This window comes from Salvelinus namaycush, chromosome 12 (assembly GCF_016432855.1).
Source record: "Salvelinus namaycush isolate Seneca chromosome 12, SaNama_1.0, whole genome shotgun sequence".
In the NCBI taxonomy this organism is placed as follows: domain Eukaryota; kingdom Metazoa; phylum Chordata; class Actinopteri; order Salmoniformes; family Salmonidae; genus Salvelinus; species Salvelinus namaycush.
The window spans coordinates 23,579,120-23,603,606 of NC_052318.1; the positions used below are offsets into that span (position 1 = coordinate 23,579,120).

Genomic DNA, 24,487 nt, shown 5'->3' on the forward strand with positions numbered 1-24,487 from the left:
GGGCTTCAAAACAACAATGACAGGTATAGTGGTAGCTAACTAGCTAGTTAGTTAACATCAACACCGTTCGACTAGCTAACTAGCGCCATGATGGGTGCATTTATTTTCCAACAACGTATGGAAATCTAGTTTTGGGCCTGTGTAGCTCGCTATGTTTGAATATATCCAGGATTGAGAACATTGAAATAATGTCCAGGGAGAGGGAGTGACACGTCGGGTGATGGTGCTTGCTGAGCCCGATGATTCACAGGCCGTTTAATTATCTGGATTAGCTCGAGACTATACCACATAAAGACTACCAAAAAATAACAAATCTTTACCGTCATGCTGGGGCTGCCGGGCGGATCCCGAGGCCTGGTCGGCCATGGTTTCCAGGGGATGGAATTGCAATAACCGGCGCGGTGTTGGAGGAAAGCTAGCTAGCTAGGCGTGTCCAAGAAAACAGCCTGCTTGAAGCGCTTGCTACATGGAAGACAACGTCATTGGGGGAAGCAGCTCACTGCGCATGTGTGAAAACTACCACATAAATATCGGGGGTTTCCACTAGTTACCACAGTCACAAATGGCTACATCCCAGATTATCCATTATATTGACTAGATACTCTAGTGGCGGCTCTAACAACGAAATTGCTTTTATTAAAAAATGGAAGGCAGTCGGTAGGAGGCAAGATCAGGTGGGATCATGAGGGCAGATACGCGTGTGAACGACACACACAATGGTTTCCACTAGTTACCACAGCCACAAAATGAACATTTGGCTATATGGTAAAAATACCTGAAAACAAAAATGTGCTTTTTTGTTTTAATTCAAGATTAGGGTTAGGCATAAGGTTAACCGTGTGGTTAGGTTTAAAATCACATTTTAAGAAGATACAATGTAGAAATAGGCGGGGTTTATGACTTTCTCGATTTTGCTAGGATGTCACGTGTCCTACTCGTATCAGTACACTCTTAACAACCTAATCCTTACGAAACTTATATTTTATAAAATAAACCATACATTGAATACCGAATGTGTTTGACACCCCTGGCGTAGAGCTTCCTATTGGCTGCTTCTGATCATTTCCAAGTGGGGAAACGCGAAGCTCATCTTTTTCCGCATTCAAATCGTGTCGGAGTGATCGGAGGAACGACTTGCTTACTTCAGAGGAACGATTTGGGCATTCACGTGCTCAGAGCTTGGAAGGAACGCAATAACCATTCTCACCATTGACCACTGTGTTTGTTGCCATTTTCAGTGGTGCATGGTGTCAAAGTTCAACATGTGGGAAAGATCGGGGTCAAGAGATCATTCCCAATTTTCCTAGTCATAATTACAGATTGGAGGGGCGTTCACATGCACGTTTCCCAGTAGGAAGGTCGTATTTACGAGTTGCCAAATTGACGTCAATGCGGCATTTCTACAACGAGTCCAAGTCAGAAATGTCTGAGTTTCTGAGTTCTGAGTTGTTTTGAACGCACCATCAGTCGAGAGATCACATCCTAGATGTCGTGATGCCATTCAGTATGTGGTGCTTTCACCCAAGACAATATTACTTTGACTCAAACTACTTGTTGAACTATCCATACCAACTAGCTAACAAATTAGATAATATTAACAGCCACATACACACACACACACACTCCCCCCCCCCTTCTCCCTCACTGCCTCACCCATCCTCACACACTGCATGGCCTCAACAGCTCAACAGGGTCTATAAACGTATCTGAACCAGTAGAGCGGAGTGATGGGTGGGGGAAGTAGCTGGGAGTTCCTTAAATATGATTGAGAGGAAATGAGTTGGCTGCAGATCTCAGAAATGCATCATGCCACCATAAGAGTTTCCCTATCTTCTGTACACAGCTTAGAAGTGAGAATATCATTGACCCACACAACCCTTGTTTTCAGCTGTTCGGCTTTCCTTGTAAGGTAAGGCATATGCTATCATTTTGAGTGTATTCTATTGTCATAAGAACAAGAAAATGCTTCTTTGTAAACATGGTTAATGAGACATTTTAAAACTTAACATTCATTATAGTTAAAATGTACATTTGTATTATATGTAAATTATTTGTCAATTATATAATTAAGCAATAAGGCCCGAGGATTGTGTATATGGCCAATATACCACGACTAAGGACTGTTCTTAGTTACAAAAACAAAAGGGTTTTGTAATGATCAATTAGCCTTTTAAAATGACAAACTTGGATTAGCTAACAACGTGCCATTGGAACACAGGAGTGATGGTTGCTGATAATGGGCCTCTGTACGCCTATGTAGATATTCCATTTAAAAAATTGCCGTTTTCAGTTACAATAGTCATTTACAACATTAACAATGTCTACACTGTATTTCTGATCAATTTGATGTTATTGTAATGGACAAAAAAAATTGCTTTTCTTTCAAAAACAAGAACATTTCCAAACTTTTGAACGGTAGTGTATATGTAAGGGTGCTCAGGATTGAGCTTGACAGTCAAAAAAGCTGAAGAATCAGATGTCACAACAACATATTATGTAAAAATCTAATCACTTTTTGCCTTACACCTTTGATGTAGTACAATTGTCTGCTCATATACAGTGCAGTCTAAAATAACCACATGACCTGGTCAGGTCAGAAAAGGGGAAGTGACATGCCATGGAGATTCAGAACAAAACTTAAATGTTCAAAGTCCTCCTCATGTTTCCAATAAAGCACTGAAGCACTGAATTGAAAAGTTGAAATGCAGAACAATGTTGATGTGTGCCCACAACTCATTTACTTTCCTTGCAAAATATTTCAAGTAGCCATTTCTGTGGAATTCATGAGGTCCTAAAATTCATCTCAAGTTCATAATCAGTTACTTACATGTATATTTTGGCACTTTTGTTTGCAGTGGACTAGATCCCCAATGGCACTTTTACGAGAGTTCTTGCTGTGGGTGGTTCTTGGAATGATTTTTGTATCCTTGGTAATAGGCCTCATCTTTGTCTTTATCAACAAGTGTATCTCCAAGAAAGGTAGGTTTTTTCAATGATGCTATTACACTGAACAAAAATATAAATGTAACATGTAAAGTGTTGCAACATGTAAAGTGGTCCCATCTTTCATGAGCTGAAATAAAAGATCCCAGAAATGTTCCATACAAACAAAAAGTTTATTTCTCTCAAATTTTGTGCACACATTTGTTTACATCCCTGTAAGTGAGCATTTCTCCGTTGCCAAGATAATCCATCCACCTGACAGGTGTGGCATATCAATAAGCTGATTAAACAGCATGATCATTACACAGGTGCACCTTGTGCTGTGGACAATAAAAGGCTACTTTAAAATGTGCAGTTTTGTCACACAACACAATGCCACCACAGATGTCTCAAGTTGAGGGAGAGTGCAATTGGCATGCTGACTACAGGAATGTCCACTAGAGCTGTTACCAATAATTTAATGTTAATTTCACTACAATAAGCCTCCTCCAAAGTAATTTTAGAAAATTTTGCATGACGTCCAAACGGCCTCACAACCGCAGACCACGTGTAACCACACCAGCCCAGGACCTCCACACCTGGCTTCTTCACCTGCGTGATCGTCTGAGACCAGCCACCCGGACAGCTGATGAAATTGTGGGTTTGAACAAATTAAGAATTTCTGACTGTCAGACTGTCAGAAACCCTCTCAGGGAAGCTCATCTGCGCGCTTGTCATCCTCTTCAGGGTCTTGACCTGACTGCAGTTCGGTGTCGTAACCAACTACAGTGGGCAAATGCTCACCTTCGATGGCCACTGGCCCGCTGGAGAGGTGTGCTCTTCACGGATGAATCCCTGTTTCAGCTGTACCAGGCTGATGACAGACAGCGTGTCTGGCATCATGTGGGTGAGGAGTTTGCTGATGTCAACTATGTGAACAAATTGCTGCATGGTGGCAGTGGGGTTATGGTATGGGCAGGCATAAGCTACGGACAACGAACACAACTGCATTTTATCGATGGCAATTTGAATGCACAGAGATATCGTGATAAGACCCAGTGTCATGCCATTCATCCACCGCCATCAACTCATGTTTCAGCATGATAATGCACAGCCCCATGTAGCAAGGATCTGTACACAATTCCTGGAAGCTGAAAATGTCCAAGTTCTTCTATGGCCTGCATACTCACTAGACATGTCACTCATTGTTTGGGATGCTCTGGATCGACGCGCACAACTGCGTGTTCCAGTTCACGCCAATATCCAGCAACTTCCCACATCCATTGAAGAGGAGTGGGACAACATTCCACAGGCCACAATCAACAGCCTGATCAACTCTATGTGAAGGAGATGTGTCATGCTGCTTGAGGCAAATGATGGTCACACCAGATACTGACTGGTTTTCTGATCCATGCCGCTACCTTTTCTTTAAGGTATCTGTGACCAACATATGCATACCAGTATTCCCCGTCATGTGAAATCCATAGATTAGGGCCTAATCAATTTATTGCAATCGACTGATTGAACTGTAACTCATTAAAATCTTGAAATTGTTGCATGTTGCGTTTATATTTTTGTTCAGTGTACATCACTAAAAGCACTATTGTTAGAATTTCAGGTCCATTTTCATCACTACTTATTTGAACAGTCTATTTAAAAGTCTGTGCATTGTCTCAACAACTATCATATTTTTTTTACAGCTGCTGAACAATACAATACAAATAGGCCAAGTCACACAATCCCTGAGTCTTATGCCCAGTAAGTCTCTTGCACTATTTTGTTTTCAGCTGATGTATATGTAACCTACATTTTTATTGACATTATATAGAGATTGGTTTTGTTGTTCATTAACACAATTAAAACCACACTTTTGGTCCTCAATTCCCCTCAAACCTTTAAATCAATATAGGGCCATTTGTTTTAGGGATTTTCAGTAGTCCGGGGATGGGAGAGGGGGCTTGTCAAAAGCATTTTCCAAGGTGGACACCTAATTTCTCAGGTTTCTCCCAATGGTTTCTCCCTTATTCAGGAGCAGCAAATTTCATCCCAAAGATCTGGAGGAGGATTTGCCTCCTTTACCACCCAGGACACAGTTTCTCACATCCTACCCCGGTAAGCATCAGGTTTCATGGGATGAGCATTGAAATGCAATCATAAGCACGCAATGGGAGTAATGTTACACAAGGATAAAGCTGTTGTGTTATAACATTCACAATAGGAACCTTTAAGCCCACAGTAAGAAAACACCTTTTGGGCACCTGTTCAATGTCAGCTTCAACGGTCAATGTGTGTGTCTGCTTTCCAGAGATCGAAAGCTATGAGAACCTTGCAGAGCTACCCTACAATGTGAAAGTAGATAACGAGGCCCCTCCTCCGCCATACCATCACACAGAGACAGAGGTGTGTCAGGACGTGTGTCATGACAGCATTTCAGAGGACTATGATGACATCGGAGCAGACTGTCAGAGTGAGGAGGACTATGATGATGTGGGATAAGGCCAGAGGCAACAGAGACTATACTAGACACTGTTGATATGAACTATCTGTTTCAAAGTCTGTGCACATTGTCTCAACAACTATCATCTTTTTTACAGCTGCTGAACAATACAATACAAATTGGCCAAGTCACACAATCCCTGAGTCTTATGCCCAGTAAGTGTCTTGCACTATTCAGTTGATGTAACTTAACATTTCAATGGATATTTATAGTGATTTTGTTGACTCATCATTCATTAACACAAAACCACCATTGTGGTCCTCTATTCCCCACAAACCTTTGAATCAACAATATAGGGCCATTTGTTTTAGGGATTTTCAGTAGTCCGGGGATGGGAGAGGGGGCTTGTCAAAAGTATTTTCCAAGGTGGACACCTAATTTCTTGGGTTTCTCCCTTATCCAGGAGCAGCAAATATCATCCCAAAGATCTAAAGGATGATTTGACTCCTTTACCACCCAGGACACAGTTTCTCACATCCTACCCCAGTAAGCATCAGGTTTCATGGGATGAGCCTTAAAATGCAATCATGAGCACACAATGGGAGTAATATTACACAAGGATAAAGCTGTTGTGTATAACATTCACAATAGGAACCTTTAAGCACACAGTAAGAAAACACCTTTTGGGCAGCTTCAACTGTCAATAATGTGTCTTTGCTTTCCAGAGATCGAAAACTGTGAGAACCTTGCAGAGCTACCCTACAATGTGAAAGTAGATAACGAGGCCCCTCCGCCATACCATCACACAGAGACAGTGGTGTGTCAGGACGTGTGCCATGACCGTGACAGCATCTCAGAGGATTACGATGACATCGGAGCAGACTGTCAGAGTGAAGAGGACTATGATGATGTGGGATAAGGCCAGAGGCAACAGAGCCTATTTTAAAGACACTGGTGGCACATAATGTATACTCCAGCTAGACCAAAATAGATATTAGTACAACTATGACTATCCTCATCTTCAGCTGATACAGCTTTAATGTTTACTAATTTATTTGGTAATGCTTTACTTCAGTCCTCTGCCAACTGGTATAGCTGCCTGGTATTTACCGAGAAGATATATTGTTACAATGTGTACTTTCTTATAACTAAGAATTCAACACAATTTAGTTGTGTTTCAGGGTATACTTTGTAATTGAAACTCTTATTGTCCTGTAGTTAGAAGGTATAGAAAAAAGAGAAGCTGTGTAGTTTCAATATGAATATTGACCAGAGTATAAATATACACAATCTATATTTTGGGTTCTGACAGTTGAACTACGCTCATGAGGGATTTACAAATTATATTCTTTAAGAATCAATTAGTATATAGTCCAAAAATGGGTGTACCAATTGCCCCTTTGAACTAAAGTTCTGAAACCTTCCATACACTGCCTTCTACCAGAGGGTAAATAACATATGCAGTTTGATTTGTTTGCAGTTACAGTAATAATTGTTTCTACAGTTGCAATAAACAAAATGTGTGCTTTTATTCAATATGTAAGTTATGCAAGAGTTCACATTGTTGATGCCTAGTGCATCCAAGCACTCTTTTGGGACTGAAATCACATTAATGAAATAAATCAAATATGGAACGCCTTACAAAAAACTGACAAAGAAAATATATCCAGCAATATCTACATTCGCCACACGTTAATTATATATATATATTTAAAAGTAAAATGGAAAAAACCCTCAAGATCTGAATTCATTCAATTTTGGCCTCCGTTTCCCATATTGACAATATTCCCCCAGAGATAAAGCCAAACATCAACACAGCCAAAGGTTCCCCATCAAGTCCCTTGCTGTTGTTATGTCCTCATGTGGTCTTAAAGTGACAGTCTGGCTTATAGAATAGTTTCAGGGAGATGTAAGCCACACACCAATCTCAGAAAAGCTCTGGTTGGATATTGGCGTTCTCCATCCAGAACTAGAGAAATAAGTCAAGAAAATAATAATAATAATTGTCCCTCTGTCTCACTGAGGGAATGTCCATTATAAAGTGATCCTGTGGTGGGGGGCTAGATTAACCCCCGAGGCGCTGTCCCTCTCCCCAGGCGAACCCCCCTGGACGCTCCTCGGGAAGGGGGTTGTAGTTGGCATCTTCTTCTGGAGTGTCAAACAGCATTTTACTGTGGTAGAGACAAAATAACAGACAGGTTATATATACACACAAACCAAAACGAGGTACAATATGCTTAAGATACTTTTAATAATACATATTTTTTAAAGTACTATCATGCAAAAAATAAGTGCCAATATTTCGAGAAAAGTAAATAACATTTCGTGAATAAAGTTGCAATATGTTGAGAATAAACAAAATACATTGAGAATAAAGTTGGTTATATTTCCAGATTAATGTATGGGATTTAAGTGCACGTCTCCCTGTTGTTGTGCGCGCCACCGTTGAAATGCCAAGTTAGATGACCTGGTGAAACTATACTTTAAAATTGCCTTTAGTTAGATGGAAATCTGGAGACTATCGGGTAGGAGGGGGAGCTTAAGTACTAAAACAGGTGTTGATGACGTGGCAGCGTGGTAAGCAAGCACAGCTTGTTCCATGAATTAATCACACAAAAAAATGAGGATTAGCTGATAACTACGAAACAAACATTCTGGATAATAGAGAATCTGGAACCATTTATTGATCAGAATTTTGATTTGCCTGAAAAAGAAACGGATACATCGAAGCGAACAAGGGAAGACCTTTCCTCGAGTTCTGCGAGCGAAACCGGAGGGAAGCCGCCATCTAAAATTCTTAATTTAACATTGGAGGGGGACGTTTTTATAACTATGTCTCCAGAAGATAGAGTATTGCTTACAACCATGAGCGAGCAGTTAAACTGGATCTATTGCCTGGGCTACTGGGGGAGGTTGAGGCTTCAAAAACAGGAATGGATTACAATAATAAAATTATGGGAGAAATACGAGCGGAAAATAAGATATTGAAAACTACCGTGGACTCCCTTAAAGACACTTCAGAGAGGCTACGGTATGATGATAAAACAATGACAGCCGAATTACTATATCTAAAGTGCATTATTATGAAAAATAATTGTTATAAATGGGAATAAAGGAGAACAAAAACGAAAATTATCTGTCAGAGGGAAAAAGTCAAGGTGTTCATGAAACGTAATCTCAAGGTGTCAGACGAACAGGTGGAAACAATTGATTTTCAAAGAGCTCACCGTTTCGGTGGCAGAGCAGAGGGATGGCCCCGTCCGATCGTAGTTATGCTAACCCACTACAAAATGAAAATTGCCTTGTTACAACAGGGTAGGGAATTGAACACCCCATTCTCTATTAATGAACAATTTCCTCATGAAATAGTGGAGAGACGACGTGCCCTGTACCCCACTTTCAAAAGGCTCCGAGCAGAGAAACAGAACGTTCGTCTAGTGGTTGATAAATGTTAGGTAAACAACAAAATGTTCAAGGACTCGAAGATTACAACGTGGCTGTGAGTGATAGCTATCTCCTGTTGAAGTAGTCCAAATATATATATATATATATACACACTGCTCAAAAAAATAAAGGGAACACTTAAACAACACAATGTAACTCCAAGTCAATCACACTTCTGTGAAATCAAACTGTCCACTTAGGAAGATACACTGATTGACAATAAATTTCACATGCTGTTGTGCAAATGGAATAGACAAAAGGTGGAAATTATAGGCAATTAGCAAGACACCCCCAATAAAGGAGTGATTCTGCAGGTGGTGACCACAGACCACTTCTCATTTCCTATGCTTCCTGGCTGATGTTTTGGTCACTTTTGAATGCTGGCGGTGCTTTCACTCTAGTGGTAGCATGAGACGGAGTCTACAACCCACACAAGTGGCTCAGGTAGTGCAGCTCATCCAGGATGGCACATCAATGCGAGCTGTGGCAAGAAGGTTTGCTGTGTCTGTCAGCGTAGTGTCCAGAGCATGGAGGCGCTACCAGGAGACAGGCCAGTACATCAGGAGACGTGGAGGAGGCCGTAGGAGGGCAACAACCCAGCAGCAGGACCGCTACCTCCGCCTTTGAGCAGGAGGAGCACTGCCAGAGCCCTGCAAAATGACCTCCAGCAGGCCACAAATGTGCATGTGTCTGCTCAAACGGTCATAAACAGACTCCATGAGGGTGGTATGAGGGCCCGACGTCCACAGGTGGGGGTTGTGCTTACAGCCCAACACCGTGCAGGACGTTTGGCATTTGCCAGAGAACACCAAGATTGGCAAATTCGCCACTGGCGCCCTGTGCTCTTCACAGATGAAAGCAGGTTCACACTGAGCACATGAGCACATGTGACAGACGTGACAGAGTCTGGAGACGCCGTGGAGAACGTTCTGCTGCCTGCAACATCCTCCAGCATGACCGGTTTGGCGGTGGGTCAGTCATGGTGTGGGGTGGCATTTCTTTGTGGGGCCGCACAGCCCTCCATGTGCTTGCCAGAGGTAGCCTGACTGCAATTAGGTACCGAGATGAGATCCTCAGAGCCCTTGTGAGACCATATGCTGACACATGCACATTTGTGGCCTGCTGGAGGTCATTTTGCAGGGCTCTGGTAGTGCTACTCCTTGTACAAAGGCGGAGGTAGCGGTCCTGCTGCTGGGTTGTTGCCCTCCTACGGCCTCCTCCACGTCTCCTGATGTACTGGCCTGTCTCCTGGTAGCGCCTCCATGCTCTGGACACTACGCTGACAGACACAGCAAACCTTTTTGCCACAGCTCGCATTGATGTGCCATCCTGGATGAACTGCACTACCTGAGCCACTTGTGTGGGTTGTAGACTCCGTCTCATGCTACCACTAGAGTGAAAGCACCGCCAGCATTCAAAAGTGACCAAAACATCAGCCAGGAAGCATAGGAACTGAGAAGTGGTCTGTGGTCACCACCTGCAGAACCATTCCTTTATTGGGGGTGTCTTGCTAATTGCCTATAATTTCCACCTTTTGTTTATTCCATTTGCACAACAGCATGTGAAATTTATTGTCAATCAGTGTTGCTTCCTAAGTGGACAGTTTGATTTCACAGAAGTGTGATTGACTTGGAGTTACATTGTGTTGTTTAAGTGTTCCCTTTATTTTTTTGAGCAGTGTATATATATATTTGCACCGCACTACAAATATGGATTAATTTGTTTTTGACAAAAACATTGTTTTGTACTTGTTTTTTTTGTTGCATTAACAACTTTTTAATTTTATAGTCATGCCGTTTGGACTTAAAATAAGGTTAGACTTATGGTAATGCAGAATGGGTATGATGAACTTATGCATTTTAGACAATATGGAACTTTGGACTATATGGACGTAATATCAGGTTTTGATTTAGGGGAAGGCGAAGATAGGTAAGGCTGACCTTTTTTCTTTATGATTTTTTCTTTATTTAATTTGAAGATTGTACATTATAAATACCAAGGTTGTTTTTTTAGTTTAATATGATATAGCCTAATTGTAGAGGTCGGGGAATGACTTAAAAGCTGTTAAGAGTGCGGCCCTTGTTCGCCGATGTGAATCGGAACGATTACCTTTTAAGATAAAACTTAACAAATAGATTTATTGTGGGGCTAGGACAAACAATTATATAATTAAATACCTGCCTAGGTTCTCTATTGGAACAGGCCTATTTGATCCTAAAATAATTGGTGTTATTAACCTTTTACATTTAAAAAATACATCTGAATATAAAAAATGTAAAAGGATGATTATTCTTCCGATACACACCGGAAAATGGATGGATTAGGTATTGTCACAGGGTTGTCTCTAGTGTGTGGCGGGCTGGTTGACAATGGGATAAAGTGATTAAAATTTACAGAAGCACTTCTAAGCTAGAGAAAGGTATATTATATATTTCTATACAAGCTATTTATGCTACCTTTTCAATTCTTGATACTAATGATATAGGCCTAGGTGTAAAACAGCCGAGGTGATGGAGCAACGACCCTGGAAGAAATGTATGGGTGGAAAGAGAGTTGGTTTGCGTGATCACGCTCTCCGTAGCCGACGTGAGTTAGACCTTTAAACAGGTCAACACTCCACACTGCCCTTTACCACCTGGACAAAAGGAACACCTATGTGAGAATGCTATTCATTGACTACATGCCTTTTATGCTCGCGTCCCGGCAAGCAACACCGAAGCACGCATGAGAGCACCAGCCGTTCCGGACGACTGTGTGATCACGCTCTCGGAAGCCGATGTGAGAAAGACCTTTAAACAGGTCAACATTCACAAAGCCGTGGGGCGAGACGGAGTACCAGGACGTGTACTCAAAGCATGCGTGGACCAACAGGCAAGTGTCTTCACTGACATTTTCAACCTCTCCCTGTCCGAGTCAGTAATACCAACATGTTTCAAGCAGACCACCATAGTGTTCTTGGGCACAGGGACTAAGGTCACCTGTCTAAATGACTACCGACCCATAGCACTCATATCAATAGCCATGAAGTGCTTTGAGAGGCTGGTCATGGCTCACATCAACACCATTATTCCGGAAACCCTAGACCCACTCCAATTCGCATACCGCCCTAACAGATCCACAGATTATACAATCTCCATTGCACTCCACACTGCCCTTTCACACCTGGACAAAAGGAACACCTATGTGAGAATGCTATTCATTGACTACAGCTCAGCATTGAACAACATAGTACCCTCAAAGCTCATCACTAAGCTAAGGATCCTGGGACTAAACACCTCCCTCTGCAACTGGATCCTGGACTCCGGACGGGCCGCCCCCAGGTGGTAAGGGTAGGCAACAACATCTGCTACGCTGATCCTCAACACTGGGGCCCCCTCAGGGGTGTGTGCTTAGTCCCCTCCTGTACTCCTTGTTCACCCACGACTGCGTGGCCAAGCACGACTCCAACACCATCATTAAGTTTGCTGACGACAACAGTGGTAGGCCTGATCACCAACAATAATGAGACAGCCTACAGGGAGGTCGTCAGAGACCCGGCAGTGTGGTGCCAGGACAACAACCTCTCCCTCAATGTGAGGAAGACAAAGGGAGCTGATCGTGGACTACAGGAAAAGGTGGGCCAAACAGGCCCCCATTAACATCGTTGGGGCTGTAGTGGAGCGGGTCGAGAGTTAAGTTCCTTGGTGTCCACATCAAACTATCATGGTCCAAACACACCAAGACAGTCGTGAAGAGGGCACGACAACACCTTTTCCACCCTCAGGAGATTTGGCATGGGTCCCCAGATCGTCAAAAGGTTCTACACCTAGCTGCACCATCAAGAGCATCCTGACCGGTTGCAGCACCGCCTGGTATGGCAACTGCTCGGCATCTGACCGTAAGGCGCTACAGAGGGTAGTGCGTATGGCCCAGTACATCACTGGGGCCAAGATTCCTACTATCCAGGACCTCTATAGCAGGCGGTGTCAGAGGAAGGCCCCCCAAAATTGTCAAAGACTCCAGTTACCCAAGTCATAGGCTGTTCTCTATGCTATCGCACGGCAAGCGGTACCAGAGCGTTAAGTCTAGGACCAAAAGGCTCCTCAACAGCTTCTACCCCCAAGCCATAAGACTGCTGAACAATTAATCAAATGGCCACCCGGACTATTTACATTGACATGCCCTCCCTCCCTTTGTTTTTACACAGCTGCTAGTCGCTGGTTATTATCTATGCATAGTCACTTTACCCCTACCTATATGTACAAAATAACTTGACTAACCTGTACCCCCTCACATTGATTCGGTACCAGTACCCCCTGTATATAGCCTCGTTATTGTGTTACTTTATTTATTTAGGAAATCTTTTCTTAACTCTTTCTTGAACGGCATTGTTGGTTAAGGGCTTGTAAGTATTTCACAGTAAGGTCTACCTGTTGTATTCGGAACATGTGACAAATAAAATTTTATTTGATGTGTGGGGTACAGAGATGGGGTACTCATTTACAAATCATGTTAAACACCATTATTGCACACGGTGAGTCCATGCAACTTAAGCACATTTTCACTCCTGAACTTATTTTGTCTTGCCATAACAAAAGGGTTGAATACATTGAGTCGAGACATTTCAGCTTTTCATTTTTAATTAATTTGTAAACATTTCTAAAAACATAATGCCACAAAATCCCAATTTCATCCATTTTAAATTCAGGCTGTGACAATGTGGGGAAAAATCAAGGGGTCTGAATACTTTGCATTCTGAAAGAATTCAGACCTCGACTTTTTCCACATTTCGTATTCTAAAATTGATTAAATACATAATTTTACACAAAATACCACATAATTATGAAGTTTAGACATGTTTGCTAATTTATCCAAAATAAAAAGCTGAAATGTCTTGATTCAATAAGTATTCAACCCTTATGTATGGCAAGCCTAAACAAGAGTAAAATGTTGTTTAACAAGTCACATAAGTATTCAGACCCTTTGCTATGAGACTCGAAATTGAGCCGAGGTGCATCCCGTTTCCAATGATCATCCTTGAGATGTTTCTACAACTTGATTGGAGTTCACCTGTGGTAAATTCAATTGATTGGACATGATTTAGAAAGGCACTCACCTGTCTATATAAAAATGTCCTACAGTTGACAGTGCATCTCAGAGCAAAAACCAAGCCATGAGGTCGAAGGAATTGCCCATAGAGCTCAGAGACAGAATTGTGTCGAGGCACAGATCTGGGAAAGGGGACCAAAAAATGTCTGCAGCATTGAAGGTCCCCAAGAACAGTGGTCTCCATCATTCAGTGGTCCCGTGTGGTCCCGTGTGGCTCAGTTGGTAGAGCATTGCGCTTGCAACGCCAGGGTTGTGGGTTCAATTCCCATGGGGGGACCAGGGTTCAATTCCCACGGGGGGACCAGGATGAATATGTATGAACTTTCCAATTTGTAAGTCGCTCTGGATAAGAGCGTCTGCTAAATGACTTAAATGTAATCATTCTGAAATGGAAGAAGTTTGGAACCACCAAGACTCGTCCTAGAGTTGGCCGCCCGGCCAAACTGAGCAATCCACCAAGACTCGTCCTAGAGTTGGCCGCCCGGCCAAACTGAGCAATCGGTGGAGAAGGGCCTTGGTCAGGGAGGTGACCACGAACCCAATGGTCACTCTGACAGAGCTCCAGAGTTCCTCTGTAGAGATCAGAGAACCTCCCAGAAGGACAATCATCTCTGCAGCACTCCACCAATCAGGCCTTTATGGTAGAGTGGCCTGACTGAAGCCACTCCCCAGTAAAAGGCATTAGACATCCCATTTGGAGTTTGCCAAAAGGCACCCAAAGGACTCTCAGACCATGAGAAACAAGATTCTCTGGTCTGATGAAACCAAGATTTCACTCTTTGGCCTGAAAGCCAAGCGTCACGTCTGGAGGAAACCTGGCACCATCCCTACGGTGAAGCAGTCAGGCTTGAGGAATAGAACAGAGCAAAGTACAGAGAAAGCCTTGAAGTCCTGAGCACTCTGGGGCAGGTTCTCAGAATGGGATGAAGGTTCACCTTTCAACAGGACAACGCAGGAGTGGCTTCGGGACAAATCTCTGAATGTCCTTAAGTGGCCCAGCCAGAGCCCGGACTTGAACCCGATCAAACATCTCTGGAGAGACCCGAAAATAGCTGTGCAGCGTCGCTCCACATCCAACCTGACAGAGCTTGAGAGGATCTGCAGAGAAGAATGAGAGAAACTCCCCAAATACAGGTGTGCCAAGCTTGTAGTGTCATACCCAAAGAGACTCAAAGCTGTAATCACTGTCAAAGACGCTTCAACAAGGTACTGCGTAAAGGGTCTGAATACTTATGTAAATGTGATATATTTCAGTTTCTAAAAACCTGTTTTTGCTCTGTCATTATAGGGTATTGTGTGTAGATTGATGAGGAAGTAAAACAATTTAATACATTTTAGAATAAGGCTGTAAACTAACAAAATGTGGAAAAAGTCAAGGGGTCTGAATACTTTCCAAATGCACTGTATGTTGCTCATTAGGGCTGGGAATTGCCAGGGACCTCACGATACGATATTATCACGATACTTAGGTGCCGATACGATTTGTATCACGATTCTGTACTGTGATTTTGTTGTGTTTTGATATTCCAAACATTTTGCTCACCATGTCTGCTGCAGAGAGCATGAGAAATTAGTTTTGATAAGTCATGGAAATAAAAGGGCTGAAAACATGTTGGCTCACTATTTAAAAATAAGATTTATTACAAATCAATACTTGGAGTGAAAGTATCAATATAATATCGTCCAAAATAATATTGCGACATGTACCTATCAATTTTTTCCCCCATCGCTATTGCTGATCTGATAAATGAATGGTATATTTCTACTTTTAGCTATTGATGTGCCTTTCCTTTTCTAGAATCATCATACCAATCAACAAACCATTTTTTATGGCCTTTTCCAAGGACAGCTTACCTTGAGAAGACCATGCCAAAACATTGGTTATTATAACATTGTTAATGTTGGCAATATCCATATAAGAATAACTATTGCTTACTTACTTAACATGCCCCCTGTCTCTCCAGCAACATTACCATCTCTCAGCAGACTCATGGCCTAAACACTGCAGTTTCAATCCTAAGACAATAATACATTCATTCCTGGACTAGAACCATATCAAACTTATAAATGGCCAACCTTACAGAAAAAAAGGAGTCTTGAGCCATCTGCCACCACCTGGCTGGTTTGGGAATACATCCTCCAGAAAGAAGTAGACATGACCCACAGCGATACCTTAGGGAAGGGAGTACATTGACCAGTTAATTCACTAGGGATGTGACGACATCAGGATCGCGGTATTCTTTTCATGGCAAAAATGAAAACATAAAGCAAATCAAACTCTTTGGTGCTTTAAAAAACTGCTGTATGTAAAATATTGTGTGCTATAGCTGGGGAAATAAATAAATGTGACTCTGGATGACAACATTAGGGCTGTTTTCCTGAAGGAGTTAAAACCACTTCGTGTTCTTTTTCCTTGCCACGATACTTACGTGTATCGCAATACTGGTATCGTACCGGTCCCACTCCTCAATAAGGCAATGCCCTTTTGGATCTTAAAGCCATTAATAATGTTGATGCATTACAGAAATGATTCATGGTGGTTAGGGTGACTGGTACCTAGTAAATCCACAATGATGGAGTTCCCCAGCAGCAGAGAGAATCCCATGAGCACCCACGGGAGAAAGGGTGCCTGAAAGTTCAGCAGACCAAAGAAGTTCATGCGAACGTTGGGGTTGCGCCTGCTCCACACGTACACCAGCATGATGGTGAAGGCTTGGCCCAAGAATACCAGACTCACAAAGGTGCCAAATATCTATGTGCTTACTGAGAAAAAAAAAAGTTATTGGTGGATTGAATTGGCATACAGTGGGTGTTTTGCAGTCCATAAACAGTCAGAATTATTTTTGTTGATTTCCTCTTTACTTAGGTTATGCTGCTATTAACTGCAGCCAACCAGTTAATGATAAATATGACAACTAGCCTAAACACAGCTGAAAGGAAATCAGGGGGCAAGGTGTGTGACTGTTTCTCAAGAGCTTCTCATAAGGGCACCTATAGATAACATAGGCCTATATATATTTAATGTACACACATACAGCATTGTACAACAGTAGGCCCTAATAAGAGCTCAATCAGAAGCTTGCTAAGAATGTGACAAATATATAAAGTCTATGTGGTATTGAACATGTCTTGACTCCTGCAGTATCAACAAAGACCATGACAGTAACAGTAGAACAAGGATACAGTCATCAAAAGGCCACCAAAGAGGAACATAAAGACAAAGTCAGCGGTGCGGCCCCTAAAAGAGCCCTCCTCCAGCATACGACAGTATCGGTACCTGGAAGCCAACGGTTAAGGAAATCTGGCAAGTGCAAAGCAAACACTTAGCCTATAATTAGACAGATGCATCATGATTACAAATGAATGAAATATGGCTAGTCTTGTTCAAGACAAGCATTTTATGAGTAGCATAGTGCTTCCAATCAAAGGGGAAGAAAAAAAATATGCAAACATCAATTTCACAAGTAACCTCAGAGCAAGACATGTGCAGCGGAAAAAGGATACAAAAAAATCATATTGAAAAGGAAGTTGAAGCCAACTGGCCCGAAAAATAAAAAGTTGGTTATGAGTCTCCATACCTACAAGACAGAACAGAGAAATCAGTCAACCTTGCATCTCACACAGTTTTTTTAAAACCTGCTACATTTACACAAAAGGCCTAAGATTAAAAACTCCAAATTGTTTTTCATACCTGATACAGTAGCTAAACGGCAGATGATTGCATGCACTCACCTGATAATTCCTTAGTATCAAATCAGGATTGAAGTATAGTTGGAAAGGTGTGATGAGTTCTAATTGCTGAGGGTGGGTGCAAAGAAAACATAATTCAATCAGTAGTTCACCTGGTCTATCTGATTATACACCTGGTCTGAAAATTCTAAGTAAAGTCAACCATGAACCACCAATCTTGGAATTCTTGACATTCCTTTTAATAGCAGTTAATAAAGTTGCTGTCTCTGCCTGGCCGGTTCCCCTCTCTCCACTGGGATTCTCTGACTCTAACCCTATTACAGGGGCTGAGTCACTGGCTTACTGGTGCTCTTCCATGCCATCCCTAGGAGGGGTGCGTCACTTGAGTGGGTTGAGTTACTGACGTGATCTTCCTGTCTGGGTTGGCGCCCCCCCTTGGTTTGTGCTGTGGTGGAGATCTTTGTGGGCTATACTCGGCCTTGTCTCAGGATTGTAAGTTGGTGGTTGAAGATATCCCTCTAGTGGTGCGGGGGCTGTGCTTTGGCAAAGTGGGTGGGGTTATATCCTTCCTGTTTGGCCCTGTCCGGGGGTATTATCGGATGGGGCCACAGTGTCTCCTGACCCCTCCTGTCTCAGCCTCCAGTATTTATGCTGCAGTAGTTTATGTGTCGGGGGGCTAGGGTCAGTTGGTTATATCTGGAGTACTTCTCCTGTCTTATCCGGTGTCCTGTGTGAATTTAAGTATGCTCTCTCTAATTCTCTCCTTCTCTCTTTCTTTCTCTCTCTTGGAGAACCTGAGCCCTAGGACCATGCGTCCGGACTACCGGGCATGATGACTCCTTGCTGTCCCCAGTCCACCTGGCCTTGCTGCTATTCCAGTTTAAACTGTTCTGCCTGCGGCTATGGAACCCTGACCTGTCCACCGGACGTGCTACCTGTCCCAGACCTGCTGTTTTCAACTCTCTAGAGACCGCAGGAGCGGTACTAGAGATACTCTTAATGATCGGCTATGAAAAGCCAACTGACATTTACTCCTGAGGTGCTGACTTGCTGCACCCTCGACAACTACTGTGATTATTATTATTTGACCATGCTGGTCATTTATGAACATTTGAACATCTTGGCCATGTTCTGTTATAATCTCCACCCGGCACAGCCAGAAGAGGACTGGCCACCCCTCATAGCCTGGTTCCTCTCTAGGTTTCTTCCTAGGTTTTGGCCTTTCTAGGGAGTTTTTCCTAGCCACCGTGCTTCTACACCTGCATTGCTTGCTGTTTGGGGTTTTAGGCTGGGTTTCTGTACAGCACTTTGAGATATTAGCTGATGTACGAAGGGCTATATAAAATAAACTTGATTTGATTTGATAAACTGCAACTTTATGGTTAGCATGCTGAGGTTAACTAAGGTCAAAAGTAGCTACCAGTTTGTACGCCTGATGTGATAACCATGTTTCCGTACTTGGCGTTACAGGAAAGCCCTATACAAAAACTGCCATAGATTTTTCTACTAACCCGTTGTCGCCGAGAAATGTTTTACTGAATCTAGAACTAAGAAAGTATCTTAGAAAAGTCTGTCAAGTTGTAAGTGGCTCTACAAAAACTCAAAGATAATCAATCCAAGTTTTTCACAGAGTGAGGAGTTCCCTCGTCATTTTAGCTGCAAGTAGATGACAGCATGCAACAGTGCGACCAAAACAAAGATCTACACACATTCAAGAGGCATCTCTCAAAACATGGATTTAATATCTCTGAGTTTTCAGATTTTTGTAGACCCACCTGCACACTGACATTTCTTTCTTTCTTCTTTTTACCCCCAATTTTCGTGGTATCCAATTACTAGTAATTACTATCTTGTCTCATCGCTACAACTCCCGTACGGGCTCGGGAGAGACGAAGGTCAAAAGCCATGCGTCCTCCGAAACACAACCCAACCAAGCCGCACTGCTTCTTAACACAGCGCGCCTCCAACCTGGAAGTCAGCCGCACCAATGTGTCGGAGGAAACACTGTGCACCCGGCTCCCTTGGTTAACACGCACTGCGCCCGGCCCGCCACAGGAGTCGCTGGTGCGCGATGAGACAAGGATATCCCTACCGGCCAAACCCTCCCTAACCCAGACGACGCTAGGCCAATTGTGCGTCGCCCCCACGGACCTCCCGGTCTCGGCCGGCTGCGACAGAGCGTGAACCCAGAGTCTCTGGTGCGCAGCTAGCGCTGTCACACTGACATTTCTAAGACACTTTTTTCGACGAATCGTGAACAAATAAAGTCAATTTCCAAGAACAAGGTAGTAGAAAAATCGATGGTGGCGTTTTGTATAGTAGGGCCCTATAGAATCTGTTACAGAGAACGAGGACAGAATCACGGAATCCAAACATTAACACGTAATTCAACAATATATATATATAAAAAAAATTGCTATTGAATTTAGTAGGAAATCAATTACACGTATTGAACTTATTAGAAAATGCATTAACTTGCCCAAATTAATCATAATTCAAGAACAAAATGGCATAATTGTTTAAGGGCTTGTGGTAAGGTATACTCATGTTGAATTCTGCTCATGTGACAAATAAAACTTGATTTGATATGCATCAGTGATTCGTATTTTCGGCACAGGAATGCCCTTGTCTGTGTTTGTGGTGCGCGCGTACTGTATGTCTACACTTCGTGTAGCCGTTAGCGATGATGCTTATGATAACCTTCTGGTAGAGATGGAAAGGCTTTCCCAAAAACCTTCAATTAAATCTTAACTACAAAGTTGCCTATGCCTACCTGGTAGAATGATATGATGATTTGCATCAATCCAGTAGCCATTTGTTTTGCAAACTTCGCACTTACAATAGCCAGCAGATTCCAACTCTTGTGTTACGTTTGTTTATACTGAGCTGCACTGGGGTCAGAACGCCATCGTGGTTAAATTAAGACGCCACGGAGGAGGCGGAAAACGTACCTCAATGTAGCAATGGGATATGCCTCTGTACTCCAAATTTGACCTTAATCCAAACTGATACATTGAGAAGATTGAAATAATGCTAGTTTTTCTGGAAAAATGCCCTTTTCATCCTCATGCTAGCTAGCAGTAGACACCGCAGCCATTTTGAAATGGCAGTGTAAGCCAATCAGCTTAATTGTTGTTCAATGAAACATTCTCAAACCCATATCTTGCGCCAGCTCAGCAGTGTCTTAATCTAACCATGACGGCGCTTCGACCCCAGTGCAGCTCAGTTGAAAGGGTAATTACACCAAAAATTCAATTCATTCCCCCCCCCCCAAATTTCAAAAGTGGCCTCCCGACATGGTTTAAGCAGTGTTGTGAACTTAGAATATCCAATTTAGTTTTTCTATTAAAAAAGTGATTGAGAGCAAAAACGGAATCAGGCAAAACATTTAAAGATTTTTTGGGCCCTTGTATAGACCTTTCATGTAACGCACAATTAACACATATCTGGCGTACAAAATGGTAGTTAGGTAAAAGGTAGGCAATAACAGGGATTTTTCTGCCACTGAAATCCTTAGGCGGGCCAAAAAATGTAAAAGAACAATGTATCATTTTTTTAAACAATTATGTTACTGCATTTTGGGGATGGAAAAACACTTTCAGTGTTAACTTAAACCAGCTATAAAGTATGTAGAAAAGATAATGGACCTTCAGTGCATTCAGAAATATTCAGACCCCTTCCCCACAGTCATGTTACAACCTTATTCTAAAATGGATGAAATAAATAAAAAAATCCTCAATCTACACACAATACAGCATAATGACAAATCGAAATTGAGCTCAGGTGCATCCCATTTCCATTGATCATCCTTGAGAGGTTTTTACAACTTGATTGGAGTTCACCTGTGGTAAATTCAATTGATTGGACATGATTTGGAAAGGCACTCACCTGTCTATACAAAAAGGTCCCACAGTTGACAGTGCATCTCAGAGCAAAAACCAAGCCATGAGGTTGAAGGAATTGCCCGTAGAGCTCAGAGACAGGATTGTGTCGAGGCACAGATCTGGGAAAGGGGACCAAAAAATGTCTGCAGCATTGAAGGTCCCCAAGAACAGTGGTCTCCATCATTCTGAAATGGAAGAAGTTTGGAACCACCAAGACTCGTCCTAGAGTTGGCCGCCCGGCCAAACTGAGCAATCGGGGGAGGAGGGCCCTAGTCAGGGAGGTGACCAAGAACCCAATCGTCACTGACAGAGCTCCAGAGTTCCTCTGGAGATCAGAGAACCTTCCAGAAGGACAATCATCTCTGCAGCACTCCACCAAATCAGGCCTTTATGGTAGAGTGGCCCGACGGGAGCCACTCCTCAGTAAAAGGCACATGACAGCCCGCTTGGAGCTTGCCAAAATGCACCTAAAAAGGACTCTGACCAGGAGAAAAAGATTTCTGATGAAACCAAGATTGAACTCTTTGGCCTGAATACCAAGTGTCACGTCTGGAGGAAACCTGGCACTATCCCTACCATGGTGGTGGCAGCATCATGCTGTGGGGATGTTTTTCAGTGGCAGGAACTGGGAGACTAGTCAGGATCAAGGAAAAGATGAACGGAGTAAAGTACAGAGAGATCCTTGATGAAAACCTGCTCCAGAGCGCTCAGGACCTCAGACTGGAGCGAAGGTTCATCTTCCAACAGGACAACGACCAAAAGCACACAGCCAAGACAACGCAGGAGTGGCTTCAGGACCAGACTCTGAATATTCTTGACTAGTGGTCCAGTCACTTTTTCAGTGTGTTAAATTGTGTCTTTTTTTTTTTCAGGTCATCTAATGTATTTTTACTCACATTTCACGATCTGACATAATGGTAGGCAACTGTAGGCTTTCAATTAGAAATGTACTATTTCTTTTTTTCATGGTTTTAGGTCAATCGGGCTCCCGAGTGGTGCAGTGGTCTAAGGCACTGCATCTCAGTGCAAGAGGCATCACTACAGTCCCTGGTTCGAATCCAGGCTATCACATCTGGCTATGACTGGGAGTCCCATGGGGTGGCGCACAATTGGCCAGGCGTCATCCGGGATTGGCCGGGGCAGGCTGTCATTGTAAATAAGAATTTGTTCTTAACTGACTTTCCTAGTTAAGTAACGGTTAAATAAAAATAACAACTTCTAAGCTTTACTGAACTAAGCCGTTTGGGAGCCAAATGAAGGTTTCCTTTATGTGAACAGAACCAAATGATCCGCCTCACAGAAAAGACGGAATGTTCATCACTAGAAGCAAGTTGTCGGGTCGGGATAACAGTCTGGTGGGTTGACAGAAATACTTTACCAAAAACCTTCTCAATTGAATGTTAAATGCAAAAGAAGGCTTACCTAGTCTATGATGAGTAATATATATATATATAACTTGTATATATTATTTGCAAACTTTGCCCCCCCCCCAAAAAAACAATCAAATGTCATTGTTTCACTATGAACAATTCTAATTTTGAGGGTGAAACCACCCCAAAAATCTAAAAACAGTGAAAATAAAACAATTTGGGAAAATATAAAACAGAATGAGGGAAAACAAGTAGATTTTATAGGGCCCCCATTATAGTTGTTTCATTAACCATTATTTTGCCATGTATATTGACAAACAGTGCACTCCTTTCTCTTGTACACTAAAGACCTGAAGAGTTGCAGGGGAGAGAAGAGAACAATATGCCTATTTGAAAGATAGAAAATAAATGAGTAGCTCACGACGTGTTTCATTTTTTTAAAGTAGAATTCATGCTAGAAAACGGTTGGAGACCTGCGCTAGTTACTGAGCCTTGCAAATTTGATCAATTCTATCAAGGTCAGTGACAGCCCAACTACAGTCCAAACAATAACGTTTATTTGGCGACACTAACACAGCTGTCTACAGTAGATAATTGACGTACACTGTTGGGATGTAATCATTAGTCCAAGCAGGTGTCAAACGTTTCGTTTCGCAACGAAAACTAGAGTTTCTATTGGACAAATCCAGGTAGGTCCCTCCCCGTTTGGTTCCTAGTGTTTTGCCAACGAGACGGCGTTAGCTACTAGCTAACCTTAGCAGACTGACATCCACGGCCAAGCCCTTACCCCATCTACATTGCCGACAAGAACATGTTTCAGATTAAATTAAAATATCTTACCACAGCAGCGGTAGTAAGGACACAGGCAGTTGTGTATGCCCGAGTCACAAAAGGAATCTGTAAATATTCCTGCTGAACAGTCTGATAAGCCATTTTGACACAACTGAACGCTTCCGGCACTTTCTTGACACGTCATCACAGGGTGTGATAAAGGGGAGTTTCTGTGAGTTTTTGTTATCTGTCATTGGTTTGTTTATTTTGTTTGAGCGAACCACAAACCTGTCAATCATATGGTAGACCAAACAATGGCAATACTTGATTGGTCCGCGTATGTCTCTACAGCGAATAGGGAGAAGGGGGAGTGAGATTTTGTCTACATGGGACCGCCTTTTCGTCCATGTATTTTTCATCCATCAAGAAGTTCGTCGTTGTTATAGCTCAGTTAAGAACTTAGCCACAGTATTTCAAATATATTCAGTATGTCTGCAAGTTAACTTGCATTGCATTATCCAGTAACCACATCCACCTTTAATCTACATTTTGTACTTTTTAAAATATTTTGTGTTTTCTTCTGCTCATATTATTTTATTTATGAAATATTCGACAAAATGAATCAACATAGCAATTAACTTTTGACCAATGACAGCTGACATTATTTTCTCTTCCATCTGCATTGGGTTCTTACATCTTCCTCAATTTGAGGTCTGGGATGTACGTCATCCAATTTTCTATGCCGTAAGCCTTTTTCAACACGTTTTCTGTTTCTTTCTCTGTTTCTTTTCGTTATATTTCATCGCCACGCCCACAAGGTGGGCTTTCACCCTCCTTATTTTTCCTCACTTCTACCATTCTCTCTGCTGTTTTAGCTCTGA

General features: G+C 42.4%; 3 protein-coding genes across 7 annotated transcripts in view; 1 reads left to right on the plus strand and 2 right to left on the minus strand.

The window, feature by feature from the left end:
• The window catches only part of LOC120057006 (rab GTPase-binding effector protein 1-like), a 26,849-nt gene extending 26,379 nt beyond the window's left edge, over positions 1–470 (minus strand). Inside the window, exon 1 of the mRNA XM_039005348.1 lies at positions 321–470. Within this exon, the coding sequence (XP_038861276.1) occupies positions 321–366 (46 nt within the window). The 5' untranslated portion in view covers positions 367–470. The remainder of the gene's footprint in view (positions 1–320) is intronic.
• LOC120057007 overlaps positions 1–6,890 on the plus strand; it is a 16,162-nt gene extending 9,272 nt beyond the window's left edge. Inside the window, exons 1-8 of one of the 3 annotated variants that reach the window (XM_039005350.1) lie at positions 929–1,909; positions 2,856–2,979; positions 4,623–4,680; positions 4,922–5,034; positions 5,228–5,389; positions 5,517–5,574; positions 5,823–5,905; positions 6,085–6,890. In XM_039005350.1, coding sequence (XP_038861278.1) covers positions 2,871–2,979; positions 4,623–4,680; positions 4,922–5,034; positions 5,228–5,389; positions 5,517–5,574; positions 5,823–5,905; positions 6,085–6,278 — 777 coding nt within the window. In that variant the 5' untranslated portion in view covers positions 929–1,909; positions 2,856–2,870 and the 3' untranslated portion in view covers positions 6,279–6,890. Of the gene's footprint in view, positions 1–928; positions 1,910–2,855; positions 2,980–4,622; positions 4,681–4,921; positions 5,035–5,227; positions 5,390–5,516; positions 5,575–5,822; positions 5,906–6,084 lie in introns of those variants that run through there. The other 2 variants (XM_039005353.1, XM_039005351.1) reach the window with 2 other exon arrangements.
• LOC120057008 (derlin-2-like) lies at positions 6,864–23,803 on the minus strand. Of its 3 annotated transcripts, XM_039005355.1 has the most exons (8): positions 23,676–23,803; positions 17,624–17,689; positions 17,396–17,469; positions 17,075–17,168; positions 16,448–16,643; positions 15,973–16,063; positions 8,587–8,642; positions 7,418–7,530 (listed from the first exon to the last, which is right to left on the minus strand). In XM_039005355.1, the coding sequence occupies exons 1-7, from the start codon at positions 23,766–23,768 to the stop codon at positions 8,630–8,632; spliced, it is 627 nt and encodes a 208-aa protein (XP_038861283.1). In that variant the 5' UTR covers positions 23,769–23,803; the 3' UTR covers positions 7,418–7,530; positions 8,587–8,629. The 3 variants fall into 3 exon arrangements, with proteins under 3 accessions (XP_038861282.1, XP_038861283.1, XP_038861284.1); XM_039005354.1 differs by lacking the exon at positions 8,587–8,642 and having other exon boundaries at positions 6,864–7,530; XM_039005356.1 differs by lacking the exon at positions 8,587–8,642 and having other exon boundaries at positions 7,419–7,530; positions 15,968–16,063.
• Positions 23,804–24,487: the final 684 nt, after the last annotated feature.

What these genes read in the sequence shown, in the direction of transcription:
- LOC120057008 (XM_039005354.1), bottom strand. Translation starts at nt 23,768, where the DNA reads ATGGCTTATCAGACTGTTCAGCAGGAATATTTACAGATTCCTTTTGTG. An exon ending in TCCTTACTACCGCTGCTGTG is followed by an intron (nt 17,690 to 23,675) that starts GTAAGATATTTT and finishes ACCCACCCTCAG; the next exon opens with CAATTAGAACTCATCACACC. An exon ending in TGATACTAAGGAATTATCAG is followed by an intron (nt 17,470 to 17,623) that starts GTGAGTGCATGC and finishes TCTGTCTTGTAG; the next exon opens with GTATGGAGACTCATAACCAA.